Source organism: Nymphaea colorata, chromosome 2 (assembly GCF_008831285.2).
Source record: "Nymphaea colorata isolate Beijing-Zhang1983 chromosome 2, ASM883128v2, whole genome shotgun sequence".
Classification (NCBI taxonomy): domain Eukaryota; kingdom Viridiplantae; phylum Streptophyta; class Magnoliopsida; order Nymphaeales; family Nymphaeaceae; genus Nymphaea; species Nymphaea colorata.
In genome coordinates, this window is record NC_045139.1 from 33,441,718 (window position 1) to 33,466,575 (window position 24,858).

A 24,858-nucleotide genomic window follows, 5' to 3' on the forward strand; every position below is an offset into this window, starting at 1 on the left:
GAGAAAGTCAGAGCATGCCGATGGCCCTTCCACACAGAATGGCGTTACCCGGCAAGGGCAGCTCGTCCCTCTCGGACGCAGTGGGTGCGCCCTTCCTTGTACCGTTCACCCTCAGGTACAGTTCCTGCCCCAAGAACTGCCTGTCCGCCATCTGGGACCGGATGTTCCACATCCCCTGGTTGTCCAGCTCCGTCATCACGGCCGTCCATCCTTGCGGGTACACTTGGACAGTCGACCTGGACACAGCGTCCACCATATTGTAGCTGTCCCTCTTGCTCTCGTTCCACGCCCCAACGTCCATCCTGCACCCAGATCAGATCATAACCCTTAATGGGCTTCCTCAATCTTTTATCATAATCTGGAACATGGGTTTACAATATCTCCTTTTTTCTAGATTTATGTAGCTTTGAAAAACATGAGAAAAGTCACCATTTTATGGAAATCTCACTTTATATCGAACTAAGGCTTCAACGGGTATAGCATAACTGATCCGGTTAGGAGCATGCGAACGACATGTCTCTAATTCGATTCTCGTAAGCATTATAAGATATATTTGAAGCTCAGAACAGCTCAGAACCCTCGAAGAACCCTCGAAAGACCTTCGGAGGCAGGGAGAATGAAGGGCCTTCAAGCCTTCCCCTTCAAGACGTGCTCACCCAAAAAAAAAAAAAAAAAAAAGGAACTAAGAACACTTAATTACCCCACGACGAAGAAGTTGTAACCATCGATGTGCCAACTCTGGATCACGTCCTCTGAGTTCTGGAACACGATGTGGACGTAGCCGCGGTAGGGCACGTCGATGACGGAGGTGCCGGACGACGGGGACCGGCCGTCCGGAACGTCCGGGATGGCCGCGGGCGAGAAGACGTCGTCGATCTGGAAGTAGTCGGCGAGCTTCAGTGGCGTGTCGGGGTGGAGGAAGGAGACGCCGTTGACGGTGTAGCGCGGGAGACCGTCGAGGTTTGCCCGGTCGTTCTCGAGTAACAGGAATCGGGTTTCCCTGATGAGCCCGTATTGGAAGGACCCCTGGGGATTTGGCCGCGCTGCCTCTGCACTCAAATTCCACCTGCATTCATGTTCACGCACAACAGTCAAATAGTTTTCTGAATCAATTCAGAAAATTAGAATATAATCTACATATATTTGATCCTACAAACTAATGTTTAGATTTCATGGTGTACAAAACTTAAGAACAAGTTGTCTGTTCCCCCAAAGGGGTTGGCACACTCATACACGATCATCGAGTATAATGGCGGAAGCGCTGTCAGTTTTCATTTCAAATTCTCCGGCAAAAACAAAAAGTAGACATTCACCTGTCTCAAATGACTTTATATGAAAATTGAAATATGCTTTTTAAAGGAAAAGGAATGCCCATGGCTATGGCTATGGCTAATTCACCTGATGGTGCGAGCTTGATGCATGGAGAAGAAGTAATCGAGGGGGTCGGGTCCCGGCGGGGGATGGCCAGAGGACGGGCCACCGGAGAAGCCGGAGTAACGGACGGTGGCGACGCCCCAGACCTCGTCGTCGAGGAACCGGGTGCTGGCGACCATGAAGTAGGCGCCGAGGGGTTGGTCCGCCCTGACGATGACGGAGTAAGACTGCCCGACGTGAACGTCGAGGCTCTCGTACTGCCGCTGCACGGTGTAGGAGCCCTCCGTCTCCACCAGCAGCATTCTGTGGCTCTGTATCCGAAAATTCAAGGAAGCTTTTAGCCCCACATTTGAGATCCTCAATCTGTATGCCGCTCCTGCGCCAACGAATAATATTTTCACTGTAAAGAGATCAGAAGGAGAAGATTTAACATCTACCACTAAGCAATTAACGATGATTGTTGACTCCTTGATTAATTTGAAAGCGGAAAAGGATTGGTAACCTTTAACGCGGCCGTTCATTACCTACCCCACCTAGGATGTATAAACTCTTGAATCATGCTTCTTTGGAGGAAATATACGAGCCTTGCAAACATTCATATCTATGAGAAATTGATCGATGAAATTCCTCAGAAACTTGCATACTTGTTTGTTGTAAGTGGATTTCTAATCAACAGATGGCATGCGCTCAGACCCATTTCAAATTTTGGAAAATAATGTGGGAAGATGAAATGCTAGAGAAAAAAAAAGTAAGGAACTGAGATGATTCATGCCTGCATCCTGCGCTTAGGAGGAACCAATCTTGGGCATATGAACGACAAGTGGGGGAGAAAGATCTACCTGGCTTAAACAGGAAATTTGTTTGATAGGGTCCGACGCCATTGATGAGTACCCCATCTGGTTGATAAGATAGTGGAAGGCCCAGTTGGAGTGGTAGTCTGAGTTCCTGCGGTAAGTTTTCTTCTCCTGTTACTTGGAGCTCAGAGACAGAGACAGAGATAGGGAGAGCTGACCCTGTAGTCTGTATTGTACCAGTCACCGATAAGAACGTCGAATTCATCACATGGGCAACCCAAGGGGAGGTTGACGACGTCGCCGCGGTTATTCACTCGAATAGCGCCATAACCCCCAGCAGCCTTCTGCAACAGCAACGTCGGATAGTAAAAGAAGCTCCCAATCTGGTCCTTCACCTGAAAATGGTAGGTCCAGCTTCCTCCTGCAGGGATAGCGCAGTTCGTCTCCTGCGCCCCATCTTGCCATGAGTTCCTCCGCATCTGTATTCCATTCCTAAACACGTCCAAAGTAATTGCTGTTTTCTCTTAGTCTCTGAATTGAACTCCCATTATTAGACAGTTTATACTTGCGTTGGATGGAAATTTTTTCCACAGAAAACTGAACTTCTTTGAAACTGTTATGCAGGGGATTCGATGCTACCATCTTAGATTATTCCCAAGAAGAACTAACCTATATATCCATCTTAAACTGAATGGTTTGTTCCCAAATTCATATCTAAATTGTCACATAGAATCTCAGAATAGTACAGGGAGAAACAAACTCACCATGTAAGCAGGAAGGGCTCTGTGAGGTTGTTCCGAACGGTCACAGAGGCAACATCGTTGGTGGACACGCTCAATAGTGGCCCTGGAAATTGACCGTTGATCACTATAACCTGCCGGAAACTTCAAACAAGATGAGTTGCATGGAAGAAGAGAAAGTATAAAACGAAGAAGCAAGAAGGTAAGTTTAGAATATCACAAAGGACTTTTAGAAGAATAGAAGAGGACAAACCATCTTCTCGAGGTCTAGAGGAGATAAAAGAGAGTAGGAGACGGTCCAGTCGTAAGTTCTCAAAGGGTCGTCCGCAAGCACAGAGCCTGTGAGGAACCCCAAAAGCAACAGCAATGCTGGCGCAGACTGCCGAAGGGAAGCCATTAACCGGCGCCTGATCTCAATGCCCGTCAATGGAATCAAATCCTTTCAAGGTTTCGGAACTCGGACAAATGGGTATAAGAATGAGTTCTGAGAGTTTATTTTGTAAAATCGAGAAGAAAGGAAGAGATTTTTTCACAGAAACTTACAGAAAGCAGAAGGTTTTTAACCCACCTTACTCAACAAAAACCCGTCTCCAAGAAGGAGAGGCACGATTCTTGCTTGATGGTAGTTACTTCACGTCGATCGGGAATGAACCAGAGAGGGCGGGCTTGAAAGGAGAAGCACTTCACTTCAATTTGCGGCGCTCTCCATACTCCACACAGATCCAGGGATGTGAACGGGTCTGCAAGTTCCAATTTCTGATCTTAAACCGGTTCAGTCTAGAAAAATGGATCCAAGTCCAAATCCGACTTGGACTCGGTACACGGTTTAGGTGTTAGGTGGCTCCATACGAATTTGAATTTCAGATGCAAAAAAGATCCGACCCGATTACATGCAGAGATCGGATCTCGAGTCTGAATCTGAATCCGATTGAGAAAAAGATTCGACCAAGTCAGTCAGGTAACTAGTGGATCCGTCCCAGTCCATGCGATTTGTACCCCTCCACATTTAGTTAAGAATGGAATTTGAACCTACAAATCTGATCTGTGAGAAGAATTGCTCTGCAATGAGACATAACTCAAACTAGGATTCCAAATCTATTAGTTGGTTCTTAAAAAAAACTGATGAATCGGAGGTTTATTAAGAAAAAAATATTGCAGACATTTTTGAAAAAAAAAATTAGAACACAAACATTTATAAAAATTTTCATGTGACATCTTCAAATTTCAGTTCAGACCAAAGGTGGGGATTGTGATGAATTATTTGACATAATACAATTATGAACCAGACCGAATCGGTTGGACAAGCCGACTTGGCCCCATTTGAGATAAGAAAGCGAACTTGAGATCGGTACGCAAAAATTTAGAGTTAAGACATTGGTAGGGGTGCGCCAGGCCCTAGCGGTAGTGCAACGCAAGGGCGACGCAAGAGGAGGCCCCAATAGCAAGCTACTGGTGGTGGCCAACCTCCCCCACAAGAAATTAATTTAATATCGTGTGGTCACATGGACCACGTATCAGATATTAAACTGATAAGAACAGATACTACACTTGATCTTAGCCAAAAGGCCGAGAAAGGTATGAGTTTCACAGCTGTAGTTGGTCTCATTTTATAGGCCGCCGATCACCCTCGACTCCTTTCTTTCGATCGATACAGGACTAAAAGTAGAATGAGAAAGCAAAGGGGATTCTCTATCATGTGCCAACTGTGGGACAGCAGACACATTTAAGTCGGGCCGAAAGTGGATCCGTTACGAAAAAAGGATCCGACTATCTCACTAGATCCAAGCCCATTTGTGCCAACGATGGCCAAAAATTTCATTGAAGTTCTTCCTGTCAATTTTTATAGAAAATTCGATATTTTGATCTCCTTTGTGTAGATCCAAGTGAAGATCGGGTCGAACTTAAACGGTAATTGGATTGGATCCAATACTTTAAAATGTGCCAAAAGTTGGATTGGACCCAAATTCAGTGCAGTAGAAACTGGCAGAATCCTCAAACCAGATGCACGCCACTTGCAACGCGAAGCTTCCTGGAGGGTTCAGGACCGAATTTCTCCTTTCCTATCAAGAAAAAGGAAAGAGAAAAACTTGGATCAAAACCATGCGGTTGGTGTTTGTCTTTGTTCTTTAAACTGCTCATTTCTATCCTCATAGTACATATAAAAATGCATGCACCGTGAATTTGTATCGCAGCTAAGTCAATCAATCTTTGGTATTGATCATGTAAGTTGGTTATAAGTTTGATTTTTATTGGGCGCTACTCTTCTCTACTGCAAAATTTGGCAGGAAATCGAAAAGAATAACCGTAGGTTCACCGAAGTCCAGATGCAGCTCGGGACCCCTGATGGTAGGAGGAATGAGGGAGGGCTTCGGCATCTCATCCGGGCAGTGAGGTTCCCTTTTGCTCACCCAGATCATGCAAGTGGAAGTGTCTAACTATCTAATACCTAATCACCCAAAGAAAAATGTTTAGTAACCATGCTCATTAATCTCTCGTGACATCTTCCCATTTACATCTAGAAAGCGTACCATCTGAAAGTTATTTATGCAGCTTTCTTTCCATTTTATTCACATCCAGACCAACATTTTTGTTTCGGGCAACATATTCCACTAGGAAACATGTGAAACAAAAAAGAAAACTTGCCGTGTTAACATAGAAATTCAGAAACATTTCCATCCCTATATTCGTAGCGTATCTAACAAACTAGAAAGTTTTTTGGAAGACCTTAATGCAAATATTCATTGCATGATGCATAACAAGATGTTCAGTAGCAATTTGTTGTAAACTAAAATAAAGTTATTTTTACAAATATATTCATGCCCTATATCTAATCATGTATATAACCTTATCGATGCTTTGAGGAAATCTCACCACCCGAATGAGAGACAGATAGGCAAGTGTTCATTGATTAAAAACATTTCACTTGAATTTTATAATAGATCAGCTGCTGCAACTATGAATTTCACGATCAAAGCAACCATATTAACGGATAGACAGGAACAATAATGCTATATATATAAATATATATATATAGATATAATCAACAAAAAATACATATTTTAGATTAGAAAATGGTAGGGTTTACAAGAATCATCTGCACCTTTTTTTAATACCATCGATTTTAACTGTTGAATTGTATATTTGATACCGATACATCGCTTATTATTTTAAATAAAATAGATTTTTGTCCTTCGTCTAAAATTTATGAAAAAGTTTTGGTAGCAGATCACGTTTCACTAATTTAATGGAATGTGCTGAATCCATCTCTGTGATCTAAAATTTGATCGAAAAAGAAAAGAGTAAGAACTTGGATGATATTGGAGATTCTTGAATATCACTCCTCTAAATGAATTGGATCGGAAAGGTTTTGGTACATTTGCTCGGACAAGTGGTTGGTAGGCAGCCAATTTCATGAGTGAGTGGCCGGAGCACCACACGCTCCTTGCGTTAACAAGGGGAACCGATGCACTAGTTGATATGCAACGCGAGCTTCAATCCATGCATAGAAGAAGCAGCTCTCAACCAAGAGAAGAAAATTAGATCTATGGTTCACAACTTCAATCAGATTGACTTAATGGAGTTGGTATTCAAACTCGAAAGTCGGGTGTTATTCTTGGAAACAGAAAGCTAAAAATGTGAGAATTTCAAACCTGCATAAAGATTCTTGTTTAGCTGGATCTCTCGTCGGGTTGGATTTGGGTCTGAATTTGAACGCAGAACTGAAATGCCTTAATCAAAATCTAATTATAATCGTTTTTATTCTTGCATCATAACTGGAAGATTGACTTGGAACCACTTATACATAAGTAAATCCGACAATATTAACATCGGATCAATGATAATCTTCGAGTTAAAAAATTAATGATTCTATACCCAACTTCAGACAACAAACTTACTTTTTAGTGAGGAAAATTGGCAAAGAAAACTTTCGTTGAGTGTTGTAAGGGATTTTCCCACACAGGAAAAATCCCTCCAAAAATTGGCGTATGCCGCTTGTAGTGGAGAGCACACGGTATTCTTTAGTAAAAGGCGAAAGAATAGTTCGCTCTGCGCTCACCACGCGGCTGCGTGAGACTAAACGAGGCCCCCCTCCTTCTTATATAGGCGACTGTGGGCCACCAATTTCTTCCGGTTCATCGATACAGGACTAAATGTTGCACTTGCATTTTTTGAAGGATCGACTTCTCGCCACAGGAAAAAAACGGAGGTCCGTCCGTGATTGGTTTTTGAGTTCTTTAATGCGCCCGAACCGTCAACCAGTTCGGGTCCACGACACCAAATAATCAAAAGCCAAAATCGGGCTCTCTGAAAGCTTGGAATTCATGTTGGGATCTGGACTTGATTTGTGGAAGTGGGAGTCCAAATCCGAACCAAAGTTGAAAACCAGTTAAAAATGTCGATCTCTATGCTCCAAAGCGATGGACTTGAACAAATTGGACCCGGATTCTGTTTTCTCAGTTCTTGCCAGGCAGGGTTCACATCACATGTATACCGTCGAGTAGATGCTTAACCAGCGGGTTTCACGTATAAAGCCTCATACTGTTGAGTAAGGCTACTCGAAATCCAGGTCCAAGCCATACCCTTACAAAGCCTAATACTTAATATTTTTGGAACCAAGTTTTCTTAATAAAATCTCAAACTATCAGCATGACTAAAGATTAAATTAGTCAAAAAAATATGGCATGACTAAAGATTAAATTAGTCAAAAAAATATGGCATCCAGGTTAAATTAATATCGTGTGGTCACATGGACCACGTATCAGATATTAAACTGATAAGAACAGATACTACACTTGATCTTAGCCAAAAGGCCGAGAAAGGTATGAGATCCACGGTTGCAGTTGGTCCCATTTTATAGACCGCCGATCACCCTCGACTCCTTTCTTTCGATCGATACAGGACTAAAAGTAGAAAGAGAAAGCATAGGGGATTCGGCTGTGGGACAGCCGAACACATATGAGTCGGGCCGAAATTGGATCTGTTACCAAAAAAGGATCCGACTATCTCACCAGATCTAAGCCCGTTTGTGCCAACGATGGCCAAAAACTCATTTAAATGCTTCCAGAAGATTGATATTTTGATTTCCTTTGTATAAACCAAAGCCCAAAAACTCATTTCAATGCTTCCAGAAGATTTGATATTTGATTTCCTTTGTATAAACCAAAGCAGGACCAGGTTTCGGGTCGAGGAGGATTTGCAAATGAATTGGATCCGTTACTGCAAAAATAGTTAAAAACGTTGGACTGGACTCAAATTCAGTACACTAGAAACCCGATCCAAAGTACGCTTAAAATCTAGGGTCGTCCAGGAGACTGAGGTCCAGGTTGAACTCTTTATCTCATAGGATCCAAATGTAGCCAAGCACATAAAGTTGATCTGCTATAGTTCCAATGTTGGATTCAAAGAAACTGGTAAACACTGCATATTTCAGATAAGAGATGGGATAATGAACTCTCTGTTTCTCTGTATTTTGGTATCAGAACAAGAAACCCAAGTAGAGGAAGGAGGAAGATTCATGAATGCAGCACCACCTCAGGTTCCAACTCCGAACAGGAGGCTTTTGAAGCAAATGTATCCGCCATCTCCTTCCCCACCAGGGCCGCCACCACCGAATGTGCTTCTTCCTTTCGCCTCTCTCCATCATCATGACGGAACATCCCAGTCATTCGCCATAAGCCTCGTAACAGCGCTGATCTCCATGATCGCCTTCCTCCTCCTCAGTTCTGTGCTCAACTGCCTGAGCGGCTGGGCCCTGCAGTAGGCACTGGAGGCGTGGCCCCTGCGGCAGAGACGCAAGGCCCTCGACCTCAGCTTCATTCCGACGAGGGTGGTCCAGCTTGGCAGCTGCGCCGGGAGCGTGCCGGCCGGCGAGGACTGTCTTAGAGGGAGAGACGATCAGGGTGCTGCCGGTGTGCCGGCATCTGTTTCACAAGAAGTGCCTGGACTTGTGGCTGCTGCTTTCGAGCGGGGCACCTCCTCGTTGACGTGCCTCATCCGCCGGGATCCGATGGTCGACGGCGGTGGGGAACAGGCGTAACTGATTGCATTTGTGGTGGTGGTCTTCCTCTTCTTTTGGGATCTAAATGTACAGGCACCAAACTCAGACATCTCAATCACCCTCAATCTCTAGGTTTCTTTGGTTTCCTTGTGAATTGGAAGGCAGGTTTTTTTTTTTCCTTTGATTTCTGAACTTCAAAAGGTACTTTCTCTTTTAATTTACTTGAAATTTTGATGGTCTCTGTCTCTGATTTGGGTAGCGATCAGTTCCCATATTTTGAATTTCATAAGCAAAATGGGATTAGACAAGACTCCTGTTGTGCAGAGCTTGTTGCTGAGGCCCCCAATACAAATGAAGATGTGGATGCTTTAAAAGGCTAAAATGCCTTCAATGAAGTACAAAACCATAATAAAAACAAAAATACACTTGTGTAGGAATTGGTATAAAAAAGTTTTTTCTGTTGTCCACCGCGTAAACTCAGGCCCTCCTCTAAAAACACACAATGCATGACGATACTTCGGGAGAGCCGGGTTTGATCCACTGCCCAATCCCATTGTGCCAACCCCGTTAAGATCCTAATGCAATCTATACTTAAATGATATTAAACGTTTGAAGCTTTTGTCTAGGCCACAAGATATTTCTTTTCTAATTTTAATCTCTTAACAAGTGGGAGGTGTTTGCTTGTCTAATTTTGCAAACGCGAGCTATTCAAGCCAAAAGTTTTTTTCTCGGTGGTATGGTTATAGGAACTTTCACATACCCTTTCTGATGTACTGCTAGCTGGAGCAAAGAAAACAACACAATGTCCAAAAAAATCAAATCAACTGTGGTTGTTTTGCAACAACAACATACTATTAACAGTAAATGTTAGCAAGTGGCCCCTTATGAGCCCCGTGCTTGTGTCTTTTTCATATATATATATATATATATGTGTGTGTGTGTGTTTTGACTTTGATTTGAAAGCAATAGTATATCAGTTAGGCTACGGGAGGCTGGTGATCAGAATAATAAAAATTAAGTCAAACAGAAAGTTTTAGGCTTGAGACATTATCAATTGTAATTGTTCTGCAACAATAACATACTATTACTGTCCTTAAATACCATCAATTAGGCTACGGGAGGGTGGTGATCAGAATAATAAAATTTAAGTCAAACAGAAAGTTTTATGCTTGAGACATTATCGTCATTGCGCAAAGACAGAGGTGAGCTCAGAGGCAATAAAAGCTAAAGCTTTGTTTATATATTTATATAATATAGGATTTCAGCAAAGCTTACGTCAAAGTGAGGAGCCATCGATCATCACCTTTTCTATGGGACATAGTCGGGAACTAGATTGAGGGAAGATAATATCCCCTTAAGCTTAATGAAGTCATGCTTAAACCTGCAGGAAAATTCAAAAGAATAGCGTGTTTATAGTCTCTTGTCATTGTTACTCGTTTAATCACCGACGCCAAAAGAAGCTATGATATGAGGGTTTATGAAGTTTCAAAAGCACTCTTTCTTTGAGCTTGATATAAGGGTTTATGAAGTTTCAAAAGCACTCTTTCTTTGAGAGTGGGTGGAGTCGTTACAGACATCATCTGCTCCTATTGAGTTTTGTGTAGATTCTTTACTAATTTACTGGGATGTTTAATTATTTCAATTGGAACTGTAATTAGGCATCTCTGTGGGCATCCTATGGAAATTCATATGGATGCTTTGCAAATCACTGAGATGTTTAATTATTTCAAGCTGAGCTGCAAGTCGGCATCTTAATGAGAACCAAAGATGGATGCAGCCAATCTCCAAACAAGGCAGGTTTTTAGCTAAAACATTTTCTTAGATTTTTTATCATCTCGGTGAGTTCTTAGCATCGCTGTGAGAAACAAAGGAAGATGTAACTGGTCTCAAATCCAAGAGAGTGAGATTTTACTAGCTACACAGCTTTCACCTTATACAAATGGAGATCCTTCAGTTGGCACATCACTTCCATACTGCCGTCTACGAATTGCGCTTCTTCCGTGGGACTGTAAGAGCAATTTATTGATCAAGAGGCACAAACTTCCCAACCATTCTTTGCATGTGGTTGTGCAGGCTTGTGTATGGGTTGAGAGAGAAAGAGAAGAAAAAAAAAAAAGATGACCGTGCTAAAAGCAGTGTTAACTTTGCCCTTGGCCCTAACACTCTCAACACCATGTTGTCCATGCGCCTCATGTTCAACCACTTACGCTATACACAGGGGCGGAGGGAGGAGGGGCCGCCTAGGCCATGGCCCCACCTTGGCCAATAAAAAAAAAGTTATTTAAAAAAAATATAATTTTTTAATTACGCTATGTATTTTTTAGATTTGAATTCAATTTAGCCCTACTCAAATCCAAAGGTTGGACTGTCAACTCGCCCTTAAAAAAAATCCTGGTTCCGCTCCTGGCTACAAACCAGTTACAATTAGCACATGAGAGAAAGAAATAGAGAGAGAGACTCAAGAAAGAAGGATGAAGAGGACAGGACATAACCAATCCACTTGACCTTATAATGACACTCCTAATTTCAAGATTAACACCCATAAATACCATCAAAATAGCACTCTTTCCAGGATTCAAATTCAAGACTTCACTACAATAAACGACTCAACCTAAACCGATCGATTGCACTACCAGTACCCATTGACCAAGTTCTAATGCAGGGGCAGTCTGACAAGCAGTTACTGCATATTGACGTTACTGCATGGTTAGGTGATAACCATTGAATTCCTACCTGCAAAATCATGTATTAATGAAGTCCAGCTTCTTCCCCATAGGAGTCAAACAACGTGTTCACATACCCAGTTGATCCTTGTCCTCCGTGCTCCACGCACACACTCGTTTTTTTAGATCGCCCCTAGTTATTTGAGTCGTCGCCGTTGAGATTAAAAAACACAGAAGAAGCAAGCCCGAGTTTAGACTGAAAGGAGAACCGCCATGGAACTACACAGGAACCAAGAATATTTCGGTGCACTCAAGTCTCCCCACCACACGCATTAAATGAGCCACACATTTCTGATCCTCGGCCATGCTGTATTAATTCAACTATCTACAAAGGCCGAGCTTCAAATTCAAGGAAACACATTAAATTGAAAGCACCCGTTCATCGTCCAACCACCCTCTTCCTCTTCTCCAAGTCATTATTTACATTTCCAATTCTCTTTTTAGCCTTCACCCAATCGAACAGAAAGCAAGAACGACCTCTCTCTCTCTCTCACACACACACACACAGATGGGTAGTCTCTGCAACTCCCTCTTGCTCGCTGTGCTTCTTATGTCCATAGCTGTGGAGGGCACACAAGCAGACGTGGTAGTGTCCGGCAGCGTTTTCTGCGACCAATGTAAGGATGGTCGTTGGAGCCTCTTCGACTACCCTCTTAATGGTGAGTAAGCACCGATTTAGCACATTCATGGTTCAACAACTTCCTTGATCACCAACTTCATTCTTTTCAATTAGAGACCAAACTTCGATGCCTGATCAGATGAGTAAATGATGCTTGTTGATTGTTGATGGCTCTTCTTCCCTGATGAGCTGCGTCTTCATTTGCAGGGGTGAATGTGGCGTTGGTTTGTGCTGATCAAGGGGGAGCGGAGAAGGTGCTGATGCAAGAGACCAGTAACTTGGTCGGCGCCTACTCCATGAGGTTGAAGGGCAGCCCTGACATGAGGCGGTGCTTCGCTCGGGTGGTGGGGAGCCCTCAAGGCAATTGGTGCACAGCGTCGGCCGGCCCTGCCAGAAGTCTGTCGCCCTCCGTCAGCATGTTCGGCGTCTCCTTCTACACCGTCGACTCTTTGCTCCTACAGCCCGCTCGGCCCATGTCCTTCTGCCCCAAGTCCCTCAATCCCCGGCCCGCCCACCCCGTCTTTCCTGCCATCCCGCCACTGCCGTTCCTTCAGCCGTCAGCTTGCCCTTCCCGGTATGCCCCTCTTCTCCTCTTCTTTTGGGGTGAAAAAAAAAAAAGCAAAGCCATTGTTGTAGTTTTGGATTTTTAACACTAAACTGTTTATAACTGGAGTGTCATTAGGGATGTGAGGGGAATATATCATATCATTAATCATATCCTCTTTTTTTTGGATATTCACATATTTGAATTGAATTCAGATTCAAATTTAAATAAAAAAAAGTCATATCCAATTTTACAATCTAAATCTGATTTGAATCTGATTTTTATCTTTATATCCGAATCCAAATTTTGAACTAGATTTTGCCAATTCTCAACATCAGATACATGATATTCATCTAAAAACACTGAATCTGTATTTGAATCCGATCAGATATTCTGAATCTGATATGATGTCATTTATTAAATCTGAATACGATCCAATTTCTTAATCGGATATTAAATTTTGTTTCACATCCGATTTTTTCTAATCGGTTCAATTGGATATCCGATTCAAATCAGATATGTTGACATGGCTAAGTGTTATGTTAGTCAACTTTTGTGTTAAATATTTAACGAGTAGCACCCATAAAAATCAAACTGATGCTTCGATAATGTGTTTGTGTTTGTTCTACGCTCTTGGGCATTCACGTTTCTCCTTCTCCAACTTTCGTTTTTTAATATAAAGGAATGACATGCAAATCAAGCTGGTAAGCCTCAAAAGGTGATAGTGTAAGTGGTCGGAGAGAAGATGTGTAGAAGGTCCATCATCTAAATTTGTTCCATCATCTAAATTTGTTTTGTAGGTTCTGGCTGATGCCTGGGAACAGGTGCAACTGGAGGGTGGTCGGACCCCAGACGAAGGTGGCCCTCGCCTTCGGCCTGGCTGCAGCTCAAAAGTACGGGACAGACATGACGCTCGGGCAAGGGCTGCTGGGTAGGGGCGAGCTGTACAGGACCCTGCTCAGGGAAGCCACCACTGCCCTTCTCAACTCTTACAACAGCATCCAGTTCGAGTACCCCACGCTCAGGGTCCTGTGGGACATGAACCAGGCGCTGCAGGGCACGCCCAGGCAAGCCATCCGGCAGGCGCTGAGGTTCAGCAGGGCCAACGCTGGCTCCCGCAACGTCACCTGCCGCTTGGCTGCCTGCCACTGATGGACCTCACCCACCCACATTAGAAGCTGAGCTATACTATATAATGTTGGTCCGGATCATTGTACGAGAGGTTCGAACATAATGAGTTATTAATAAGATTTGCTATGGCACTAGAGTTTTTCTATTTTTCTCTTATATGTGGCCACCTTCTTGGTCTGGATTATTGTATGAGAGATTTATAATAAGGTTTCTTATATACATGGAACTAGGGATATCTTACTAGACTGAGAAGCAATTAAGCAAATATAAAATGTGCATCCTTATGTTACTCTTTCAAATTCAACAAGATATAATCCAACCACAAACACCACCTCCTTTATGTATGTCCAGTTTATGGCACTAAGTAATCAGGGATACTTGCACTACTTAAGACTCTTTGAAATTAATTACTGGAATAATAGTTTGGAAGGTCTCAAGCATAACATAAAATATTTGTTCAAAATTATAGTTAGATTAATAATATTTTGCACTGATATCAATAGTTCGGTTGCAATTCCATATTGGATTTGATACGAATTTTTCAAGTGATTACATCTCCTACTAAGAAGATTCACATACGATAAGTATGTAATCGGCTTCAGATATGGAACAGATCTCGTCTTACCAAATCCAATAATCGTCCGACCTTTACCAATATTCAAACCCAATTACATTTAGTCACTTGGATATGTTTTTCTATTTTCTATACTCAAATGATCTTATGTTGCAAACAAAATTAAACATGCAGAAAGAAATTTTTTTTTGCTGAGGGGCTAGAAAGAATTTTAAACATTATGAGGCACCAATGAAAAAATTATTGGAGGCATCAACATGTAAATAAAAAAAATTTGATGGACTGGTGTGGCAAATGCCCACACCAGCCCTCAAGTGGCAGACCTTGTCGCCCAATTTTGTCAATGCATTTCCATTTCTTTAAGCACTACAGATTTATTACAAACATTTAACATTAAAATGAATATACGTATACATATTACATAATGTGCACAACGAATAAATAAAAAAGCATCCCAGTAGTTTCAATATCAATAAAAAATAGCGGACTTAGATATAATCAAACATGAAAAATATGAATTAATAATATTTACTTAGTATCCCTAAGATCAGGCCAATACAAACTAATCAAAAAGAAAACTATTCTAAAACATAAATGTATTAACTAAAACAGTACTTTATCTCATCAACCCATGTTAGTGATTGGCAAATATCTTCTTTTTCGTTCAACTTCTTCGTGTTTGGCATATATTTATAAGAAATTGTGTCCTACGAATCGTTTGCTTTTTTAATTGAATATCCAAATGTGCTGCAGTTTGCTCATTCAACTGATTCGGCAATCATGAATATTCAAGAGGAGCAGAACGGACGTGACAGCCCTACCTAACCAAATGTTGGGACTCAAAGAACTTCAAGTTGAAAGAATATAAATATTTCTCTGTTTGAAATGCATCTCTTGGCATAGTCTCGCTTTGGAGCTTTTCAAACAAGAAAAAGGATTGAAGCTTAATTACAAAACCAATTGACAGGAATGGTGTGTCCGCTATTTTTATATTTATATTTATATACCCACACTTTATTATATATCTTGAATTTTGGCTGTCCACGAGAAGCAAAACCACCCTCACACCTTTGTTTAGACATTTCGGTGGTTTTACAGTACATTTTTTAACTCGAGTGTTGTGTATGCTATCTCTTAAAGTTTATAAAAATAGCACCCATGAAAATCAAATTGAATGTGCGTCATCAGCACGACGCTCCAACCAACCCGCTACTTCTCATTTTAAGTGCGGAATTCTAAATGTAGCATTCATTCTGATCCAAAACCACAACAGGATTGGAGCTTAGATCCAGACTACAACCCGTAGTAAATTTGGATACAATTGGACCCACTCCACTCGCATATAAAATGAAAAGAAAAATGGTTGTTTTATATTTCTAGAGATGATTAATCCAATATGTCAGCATGTAAGACCAAGACCTTATAATACATGAGTGGATTAAGAATGACTACATCCACTTGCATTCTGCAGATGGGTAGTTTATAAGAGTATTAGTCACATCTCATGGCGCAGTTTGTTGCGGTGGGTGAGCCTAAAGCAATGGTTGACCAACCTTGTCTGGCTTCATTATAAAATGAAGAAACTTTAAGGAGGAAGAAGATGGCAAAGAAATTTCTTCGAGCCACACTCTCATAATCCGAGTTGTTCAAACTTCAACAACGGTCCGAGTTGATCAACAGTAGAAACTCGGCTAACTCAAAGGTAAGCCAAGTCCAACCAAGCTGAGCCACAGCCATTATGTCCGAGTCAAGTGCCAAGAACCGCGCCGTCACGAACAAAGCAAGTCAACTTTGATCAAAGAATTTCACATCAGCATCCATTATCAGTGTTTCTGCTCCATTCACCATGCAGAAGTTGCACCAAATCAGATTGCTACGATCAATAGTCATTCTTATATATGTAATGCGCGTAATTTTCTAAGAGACAACAACAATTTCAACCTCCTTCCGTCTTCTGCGTGGGCAGATCTGACATGTCCAAGAAACCCAGCGGCTTCCTTCATTGTCAATCTCCTGCTTCAACTCTTGGTTTCATGGCGACCCTTAAGAGGAGAAGACGGGCACGGTCTATGATCAGATTTGCTACTGTTTGCCTCGTTGTTTTCTTCTTATCTTCAACACTTGCAAGTGCCCTTTCAAGTATAATTGACAGAACCCGAAGAGAGCAGCTCATCTCAAGCCTATCATCTTCAGACAATGGTGGCAGCAGTGGAATCTCCCAGCAGTTCGTCGCGTCGCCGTCCGGAAGGTACGGAGGGCTGTTCGTCCGGCAAACGGCGGCCGACTCTCAGTCTTATGGCCATGACTACTGTTACATCCAGATTGTTGGCTCAGGTCAGATCCTGTGGGAGTCAGAGTGCGCCCCTGTTAGCACCACGAACCGATGCTACCTGGTTTTCTCCGACTTTGGCCTTGAGATTTATGATGGGGGCAGGTCAGTTTGGGATACTAACGCTGATGGGGTGAAGCTGCAGACTCTCATGATGCTTGATAATGGAGACTTGCAGATCAGAGACGAAGGTGATCAAGTGGCCTGGAAGGCAAGTGATTACCAGTCCAATAGTCACAGATGCAGCACTTCCAGTTACACCCCATATGCCTCTCCTCTACCTTCTAATGACCCACAGCCTGCATTCAACCAGCCATACAACCAGCAGCCCCTGAACCAGCCATATTCCTCAGTGAATCAGCCATTCTCTTCTACAAACCAACAGCCTTTTGGTAATGGAATACCGTTAATACACAATCCTCTATTTGGTAGCGGCTCAACGCGTGAAGTTCCATCTCCTGTTTTTCTTCTGATAGGTTTGTTTGTGCTTGTTTTGAGTGTTTATGGTTTTGATATTTCTTAGTTTGGTCGGAAAGATCTGCCTTTTTTTCCTTCATTTATGTTGGCTTCTTTCTGCAACTGTCATAAGTTGAAACTTCTGCAGTTTGAGGCGGCCGTGGATCTTCTTTAGCCTACTACTTAATGATTAGAAGCTCTCAATAACTAATCCTTAATGAATATATATTTTCACACGTTTGTGGGAGTCGTAGATCTCTGGCATGTAAGCACGATTGTGCATTTTATGATTCAGAATAAGTTTTAATATTATGTTATATGTTCGAATCCTTTTTCACTGTTTGGGCTCTTGATTTTTGTGACAAATTGGTGTAAGTTAGAGAAAAAACGGAGAGAGAGAGAGAGAGAGAGAGAGAGAGAAGAGGAAGAGAATAGCCCTATTGTCACTAACCTTATTCAGCCCTCATTAGATTAAGCAGTTGCTGAAGAACACAGTCCAGCTCCCAGAGATACCAAAAGGGATCAGAACGACCATGGAGGAGATCAGAAGATTTTCAAAAGTGAGGCACACAATATATCAAAGCCCTGTCAAATATGGGATGACTTGTCTGTGTATCTTTATGCATGGCATGTCTTTATCATGTATACTACATGCGAGTATGAAGACAGCAAGGATTTTCCCTCGCTGTGGATACAGGCACTTCTATGAAATCATGTGAATTTACTTCGAAAAACCATGTAAGTTAACATGTTCTTCTGTCCTCTCTATTTCTCCTTTACTGCATCAAAGCCGGTGTCATCAATATCAATGAGCATCAAACACTACTTACCGCATCAGATGCTCTGGAGGGCCTATATATGTTCCATTCAAGCTATATCAGTTTGCATATATCCATCGAATAAACCACATATGGTAGTTTCTCATTTTTTATGAAAGAAAAACAACTCGGTGATCAGAACTATTTCGCCCCATGGCTTCTGCAAATCAACAAACATTATCATGCATCAAGAGCGTCTAACTAACCAATTTTTTCTCATACCTCCTCATTCTAAATCTATAGAAAAATTTACAGTTAAGCAGAATAGACTGGGAGATAGCAGAACCCGAATAGACTAGGAAAAAACAAGATAATCCAGGAAGATTAGCCGGGGAATAAACGTCTATAATATGGTTTGGGTTTTTTTTTTTTCACTGTATCAAAATCAACCAAATCTATTCAAATTATAGTCACAATAAAGTTTTGCAATTCTCAGATAATAATACGACGAGCTTAAAAAAAAACAGAAAAATACGGTAAATTTTTAAAAAATTTTAAAAACTAAAAATGAGAGAAAAATAAAATAAGTGAGAAATAATAACACAAATATCACAAGAGAAGTAGATTTGCAGCAAATAAAAAACTAAAAGTGAAAAAAAAAACTCTTTGGCATTAAAAAAACTGAAAAAAATGAAAAAAGTGAAAAAAAAAACGAAAAAAAATGCATAACATTTTTTTTCAAAAAAACGCATTTTTTTAAGTGTTAAACGGTCATTTAATTTATCGTGTTTTTTTTTTAAAAAAAAAAAACATGTTTTCTGTTACTATGATTCAGATTACCATGTGAACCTAACTCCTCCATAAACTACAGATTCCCTGGAAAGGAATCAGTTGTCCATGTCACAATGTATGTGCATCATCAGCCTGTATCCGTGAATATGCATTTCATTGGCCCCTTGATCAAACAAGACTAGTCGATACAATCTTGCTAATTTTCTTTTCTTTTTTTTAACTACTTTTAAATTTGTTTTTGGTTATTTTGAGTATTTAAAACAATAGAAAATAAGCCGGTTCAGGTCAGCCAATACTGCCGTATATAGTTTTGATTTCCTCTTTTGGATGACCTCAGTCTAGCACATAGTTATTAGAAGTCCTGCTTTCCTCATTCTAAAACAATTTCTGCTTCGAAGCTCTGGCTTTGTATCAACAACATATGTTTTTTGCCACCTTTGGTGGCGAGCAGATCGATTTGAGAAAAATGTGAAGGGTGTCGTCAAGTAGAAGGCTCTAAAGACAAGTTTCAGCCTCCTCACTCTGTCGGCGCTTCAACTCGAGAAAATGCCATCTTTGGTTCCTGTTTCTTCATTAAATTAAGATTGTTATGCTCCACTAAAACTTGATAGTCAGTGAAGAAAAAGAAAATGGACATCTGAAATCTGATTCAAGTGTCTGTGTCTGTGGAAGGAGGTAACCCTCAGGTGACTGGTCTTCCTAAAGGGGCAGGACTCGAACCAGGGGCCCTGCGTGAATCGGGGAGAGAATCCCTTTCAAAGCCATGAAGCAGTGATAAGCTTGAATAGTTTTGAGCACTCCCCATGAATCGAAATCGTGCCTTCGATGAGTCAATTTCAATGCCGAAAGTTTTAACAGTAGAGAGAAGAAGTTAAGTGAAGAGGCCAAAAAAGAATAGCACCCTGAAATTCATCCAAGGTTAACAGTGGTCAAGACACGCCCACCAAACGACAGAAAAGGTTAAATCTTGGGGCGCAGCATCTTCCCATAGACGGAATGCTTTCTAATTATAATTGAGGGAGCGGTTTCTTGATGCAATGTCAAGCTCGTTGCCTTTTTTGGCGATCTGATGTGGGTGGTATCTTCGGAAGTTGTTCGATGGTTGTGTGGATAATACTTGGAAAGTTGCATTTAGTCCTATTTTCCTCTGGGTGTTTGAGATTTCCCTTTTACTAAATTTATTTTCTCTTGTGCGGGTCGAATCTTGCTGAATTTTTCAAATTCAATGGTGCACAGCACAAGGTTGATTCAGGGTGAACAGAAACAGCCTACCGATTACAAACTACAAAGCTTCAGCTAGTCATGGTTAGCATGAAGAATTAGTTGTCAGGAGCCTTTTCTTATGTAGGAGCAGACTTCTGCAATATTTTAAGTCTTAGACGCAAGAATGTACTGTGATCCAACCACGCGCGTGTTTGTGTGTGTGTGTGTGTGTGTGTGTGTGAGAGAGAGAGAGAGAGAGAGAGAGAGAAGGAAGGTTGTTGTAAGATTGTCATATGGAATTTTGATGCCTCAAGATGGTCCCTTTTTGATGCCGCAACTGGTGGAATCTGCCTTGTCAAGAGCCATTAGGCTAATTGGGGTTCGAATCAAAACCAGGGGCCATCTTCAGCCAGCTTTTGGCAGAAAGGCAAAGGCTGGTGGAGGGTGGATTGGATATGGGCGGCCCAGGATTTTAGTTGTACATTGAACCCTGCACGCCATAGTTTTATTCTATTTCAGTGGAGGTGGTGGAAGGAACCGTGGGCCCTCGGCGAACCAAAACAATTGGTGGTCACCGTTGGTTCCAGTATCTACCGCCTGAGTGGCCTTGAATCAAACAAGCATTGTTCACTCAACCCCACACACGACGGCTTGGGGCGATCAATTTGCAAAACCATAACAATATCTGGTGCCTTTCTTCTTGTGAGAGAAAGGGTAATCTTACTATTCAGACAAGAGGTGAAGCTCACCTTCTTCTCCTTCTTTTTCTTATCTTTATGTTCCAATCCAATATCTGATGTCTTTCTTCGAGTGAACCAGAGGGTTATCTTACCATTTCACCAAGAGCTAAAACTCCCCTTCTTTTCCTTTAAGATCCAAAACTGCAATGGTACCAGACAGTAAGATCGTTACACACTTCCCTCGCTTATAAGAAACAAAGTTGGGATTAAAATTGGAGAGGTGGCTTCAAGATGCCTCCAAAGCTGGGGGCCCATGCCTTTCCTACTCGTTTCAATAAAGAAGAAAGAAAAAGAAAGAAACTTACTATACAACGATGATTCTAGTGCAAAGGACATCTTCGTTACGCGATAAAAGTTGCCACAGGTCGCGACCTTTCGATGCAGCACGAATGCGGCTGCCGAGAAGAACACGACTCTTCATGAAACCGCCTAACGCGTCTTGGAAACAACAAGATTGGCATGATTAAACCGTCGCTCAAAGCTACAATACATAAATAAAATTCGGGTAACAAGATAAAACATTTCCAGGTATTCCCAGCCGCGCAGATCTCCACACGCAACAGAGTTTCAAACAAGCAATGACTCCTCACTAGTTTCATCATCACTTACTCGGATGCCCAACAGAGACTGATGTTTCAGAACAATTTCAACTCGCAGGTCCCCATGAAGAGGAAATCAATTCATCACATGGATGACAATTTTAAATCGTTTAAAGCGTTCTGGGACAAGCACATGAACAGTACAGACATTCTCATTGGCCAACAAAGAAAAGAATTTCTTGCGGCGAAGCAGTTGAAAGACTAACAAAACCCACAAAAAAGAAAAAATATATATTTCATTTGTTCATACAAGTATCCGGAAACAGTAGAATGACTAGCTACCAAAACTGACTCGGTCTTTGCGTCCTCCAAGCAACCCGTGAGGACAAACGAAAAAATCCCAAGATAAAAAGTAACATGTGAATGTCAAAGAACAAATTTCTCATCAGAATCAACTGTAGAGATCCCGCAGAAGCTTTAGTTGCACTTCATGATTGATACCATCTGAAGTGAACGTTGCTTTCCTCAGTTGCTTGGAGCTCCTTCGACCTCACCAATGCTTTCGGCTTTCTCCCCATCTTCAGCCTTTCCAACCCTACAATTTTATAGAAAATCACCAGAAGGTTTAGAAGAAAAAAAACACATGTATGACTGCCATCAACTCAATGATGATCCTACCAAGTTAAGCTAGGTATTCGGTGTTCGAGATCAAAATTACAAATGTTCCTCTAAGAAATCACTGTGTTTCAGAGATACTTGCTGATAACAGGAAATCAAATGTCATCTGGCTTCCTGCAAGGTGCTCGGGAGTAGATGACAGTAAAGCAAAAACAATAACACTGCACCAGACAGGAAAATATCCTCCAAAAAGGAGAGAATCGGCTATACAGGAAGCTACCGAGGAAAGTACTTGGAAAGCCTCCTTGGAGCATCTTTTCTTTGTAGGCAGCGCCCAAAACCCCGACCACACACAACAGGCATGGAAGCAAAAAACTAACTTTTCCAATGACAAGATTGGCTTGAAGGTTTTGTCCTACTAAGTTCTGCATCTTTATTTTTCTGAATGATGCAAGTAAAAGCAGTCATGCTTATAGCAAAATCGATAGGTCAGCATATAACTAATTTGCACAATCACTTGCAGAAATATCTACAAAAGGGAACTTGATGTTGCACAGGTTTTTACCCCGAACAAGACTGGATAACTGATCCAAAGGCTCATTGAACTCAAAACAATTAAAAATCCAACATAAGGAGATATTTTATATTTTTATTATTCTCTACACAAAAAGATCACATATTTCACCTAACGATAAGGAACAGACCAATACCTAGAAAGCTAGGGAATATAAGCTCATGAGCAAACCAATTAAAGATTGTAAATATCAGGCAAAGTTGCGCAATACTAGGGAAATGATGAATATGATAAAACCAATAAATGCAATATCACAAGATTTGTGTAGTGTTGGAACTTTGGAAGATAACAGAAAATCCACCTAGTTATCATATCATGAGCACCTCATGTTGGCGCATGATTAAAATTCAAAAAACCAAGGATCAATCGTGTGATGCGCCATCATTTAGGCCCTAGCTTTGATAATATGAAATATCATTTGCTGACAAACCACAGTAAATAAAAAACAAAAAAAGGCCAGAGAAGCCTGAAACCAAAAAATATCAAATATAGTTTAAATGCAAGCGAACAGCCTCGTATTCGCAAAGGATTGCCATAGCGAAGAACATCAATGTATGTAGGAATGCTTGCTACACCTCCTAGCTCACTAACGATCAACAAAGGCAGATGGTGCTCCACAAAAGCAACGAAAGCAATATGTCCTCACTTCGAGGACATTTAATCAGTAGAAGACATCCAACTGGCTTCATTCCTCAACACCATAGACACTACGAATCGTCTTGGAATAAACAGTTTGTACCTATCAACGAATAAATTTCAAAAGCTTTGTACTAGTCATATCCATAAAAAAGAAAATGAAAATCGTATTTTCAAGCAAAATTACTGTAATTTGAGAGACACAAACTCAACAGTTCGTTTAACAAAGGAAGCAATTATTAGCCCCAACAAAAATCGAATCGAAGGTCCAGCTTCAACCGATCTTACGCCTAAACGCTACACATGTAATAACAACATATCTGACCTGCAACCGGCACAGATTTTAGATTGACAATCAGATTTTCAAGAATTGGGTATTTCAGAAGCAGATAAATTATAACCAAAAAGCCAACATCTACAATTCAACACAAGCACGGAAAGCGAAACGAAAATGAACCACAAGAGAAACTTGCTTACCTTCCAGGGCTATCGGTAGAATCAGGCTTCCTCCAACTCCTAACGGTCCTGTCGTCATGGGAACTCACCTTGCCATTCCCGAAATCTTTCCTACCGAAAGAACCATCGTTCCGCTCCAACCGCGGTGGCGAATCTACGTCCTTAATCTTCCCCGCCTCAAGCTTCTCGTCGATCTTCTTCCAATCCTGCCCCTTCTCCGCCAGGACCTCCTCCCTCGGCCTTGCCGCGCCAAACGGGTTCGAGCCCTTCGTCCTCTGTACTCCTGAAACCTGCGCTGGTTGATCTGACTTCCCATCCAATGGCAGCGTCCTCGGCTGTAGGACGAGGCGAGGCCGGCCGCCATAGCCCATGCTTGAAACGTTGCTATCCTCCGTCTTCCGGCCCCACGAGTCGGAGGCAGCCCCTCCGTTGCTATCTTCCGCCTTCCGCCCCCATGAATTGGACCCTGCCGCTCCGCCAAACATCTCGAACCCTGGTCGAGAGCGTCCCTCTCTCTCCCTGTAGCCACCAAACCCACCGCCGGAAGACGCAGATCTGCTCTTGTTAGAGCTCCAATTATCCGATTCGTCAGCCTTCGATTGCGACTCGAAGAAACCCCTTTCCCTGCGTTCCGGCAGCGGCTTTTTCCCGGCGCCCCAGTCGTCGATCTCATCTGCACGAGAAGGAGTGAACTCCCTCGCACCGCCAGCACCACCACCAATACCACCACCGCCGCGACCAGCCCCGTTACCGTATCCTCGGTCTCCTCCAGCGCCACCATCGCGGGAGAACCCTTCCCGGCCATAAGATCTGAACCCCCCACCAAGCCTGCTGCGCTCGAGCTCCTCCGGGGAGCGCTGGCGAGGACCGGTGGGAAGCATGAGAAGCTCATCGGGGGTGAGGCCCACGGATTCCGACCCGCGCGACCTCCCCGCGCCATGTGTGACGGCCTTGCCGGTGTTGAACTCGGAGAGGGACAAGGTCTGCCCCTTCTTCTTCCGGGAGGTCTTGGTGGCCGCGGCCATGGAGAGCGAAGGGAAGTCGGCAAGCGCCGCCTCGTCGGCTGCGACCGCCGCCGCCGCCTCCTCCTGTCGCCGCTGCTCCTGCTGCATCTGCTCGAGCGCCTCGCTCTCCTCCGCCTCGAGCGCCCACGCCCCTGGCTTCGCCCACACAGATGCCGTCGTCGTCGCCATTCTCTCTCTCTCTCTCTCTCTTAGCCTTCTTCTCCGGGTTCTCTTGCCTCTCGCCTTGTAATTTTCT

At 42.4% G+C, this 24,858-nt stretch overlaps 4 protein-coding genes, 2 non-coding genes and 1 pseudogene across 6 annotated transcripts; 2 read left to right on the plus strand and 5 right to left on the minus strand.

Annotated features, from left to right (window-relative positions):
* Window positions 1-3,528, minus strand: LOC116247566 (monocopper oxidase-like protein SKS1). The gene is made up of 8 exons (XM_031619740.2): window positions 3,477-3,528; window positions 3,162-3,347; window positions 2,933-3,042; window positions 2,387-2,660; window positions 2,214-2,319; window positions 1,399-1,750; window positions 701-1,066; window positions 1-302 (listed from the first exon to the last, which is right to left on the minus strand). Exons 2-8 carry the CDS (start codon window positions 3,303-3,305, stop codon window positions 8-10), a joined length of 1,647 nt encoding a protein of 548 aa, XP_031475600.1. The 5' UTR covers window positions 3,306-3,347; window positions 3,477-3,528; the 3' UTR covers window positions 1-7.
* A 758-nt stretch (window positions 3,529-4,286) lies between these two features.
* LOC116249407 (U2 spliceosomal RNA) lies at window positions 4,287-4,487 on the minus strand. The gene has a single exon (XR_004171176.1). It is a non-coding gene; the product is annotated as a U2 spliceosomal RNA (small nuclear RNA).
* Window positions 4,488-6,856: 2,369 nt separating this feature from the next.
* On the minus strand, window positions 6,857-6,974 carry LOC116249414 (U5 spliceosomal RNA). Its single transcript, XR_004171180.1, has one exon. It is a non-coding gene; the product is annotated as a U5 spliceosomal RNA (small nuclear RNA).
* A 639-nt stretch (window positions 6,975-7,613) lies between these two features.
* On the minus strand, window positions 7,614-7,732 carry LOC116249411 (U2 spliceosomal RNA; annotated as a pseudogene).
* A 4,284-nt stretch (window positions 7,733-12,016) lies between these two features.
* LOC116248339 (uncharacterized) lies at window positions 12,017-14,168 on the plus strand. The gene is made up of 3 exons (XM_031621078.2): window positions 12,017-12,288; window positions 12,456-12,822; window positions 13,593-14,168. Exons 1-3 carry the CDS (start codon window positions 12,138-12,140, stop codon window positions 13,942-13,944), a joined length of 870 nt encoding a protein of 289 aa, XP_031476938.1. The 5' UTR covers window positions 12,017-12,137; the 3' UTR covers window positions 13,945-14,168.
* A 2,275-nt stretch (window positions 14,169-16,443) lies between these two features.
* On the plus strand, window positions 16,444-17,511 carry LOC116248267 (uncharacterized). The gene has a single exon (XM_031620956.1). The coding sequence runs from the start codon at window positions 16,471-16,473 to the stop codon at window positions 17,347-17,349; it is 879 nt and encodes a 292-aa protein (XP_031476816.1). The 5' UTR covers window positions 16,444-16,470; the 3' UTR covers window positions 17,350-17,511.
* Window positions 17,512-21,590: 4,079 nt separating this feature from the next.
* Window positions 21,591-24,858, minus strand: LOC116248266 (eukaryotic translation initiation factor 4B3). Its single transcript, XM_031620955.2, has 2 exons — window positions 23,620-24,858; window positions 21,591-21,909 (listed from the first exon to the last, which is right to left on the minus strand). Exons 1-2 carry the CDS (start codon window positions 24,789-24,791, stop codon window positions 21,840-21,842), a joined length of 1,242 nt encoding a protein of 413 aa, XP_031476815.1. The 5' UTR covers window positions 24,792-24,858; the 3' UTR covers window positions 21,591-21,839.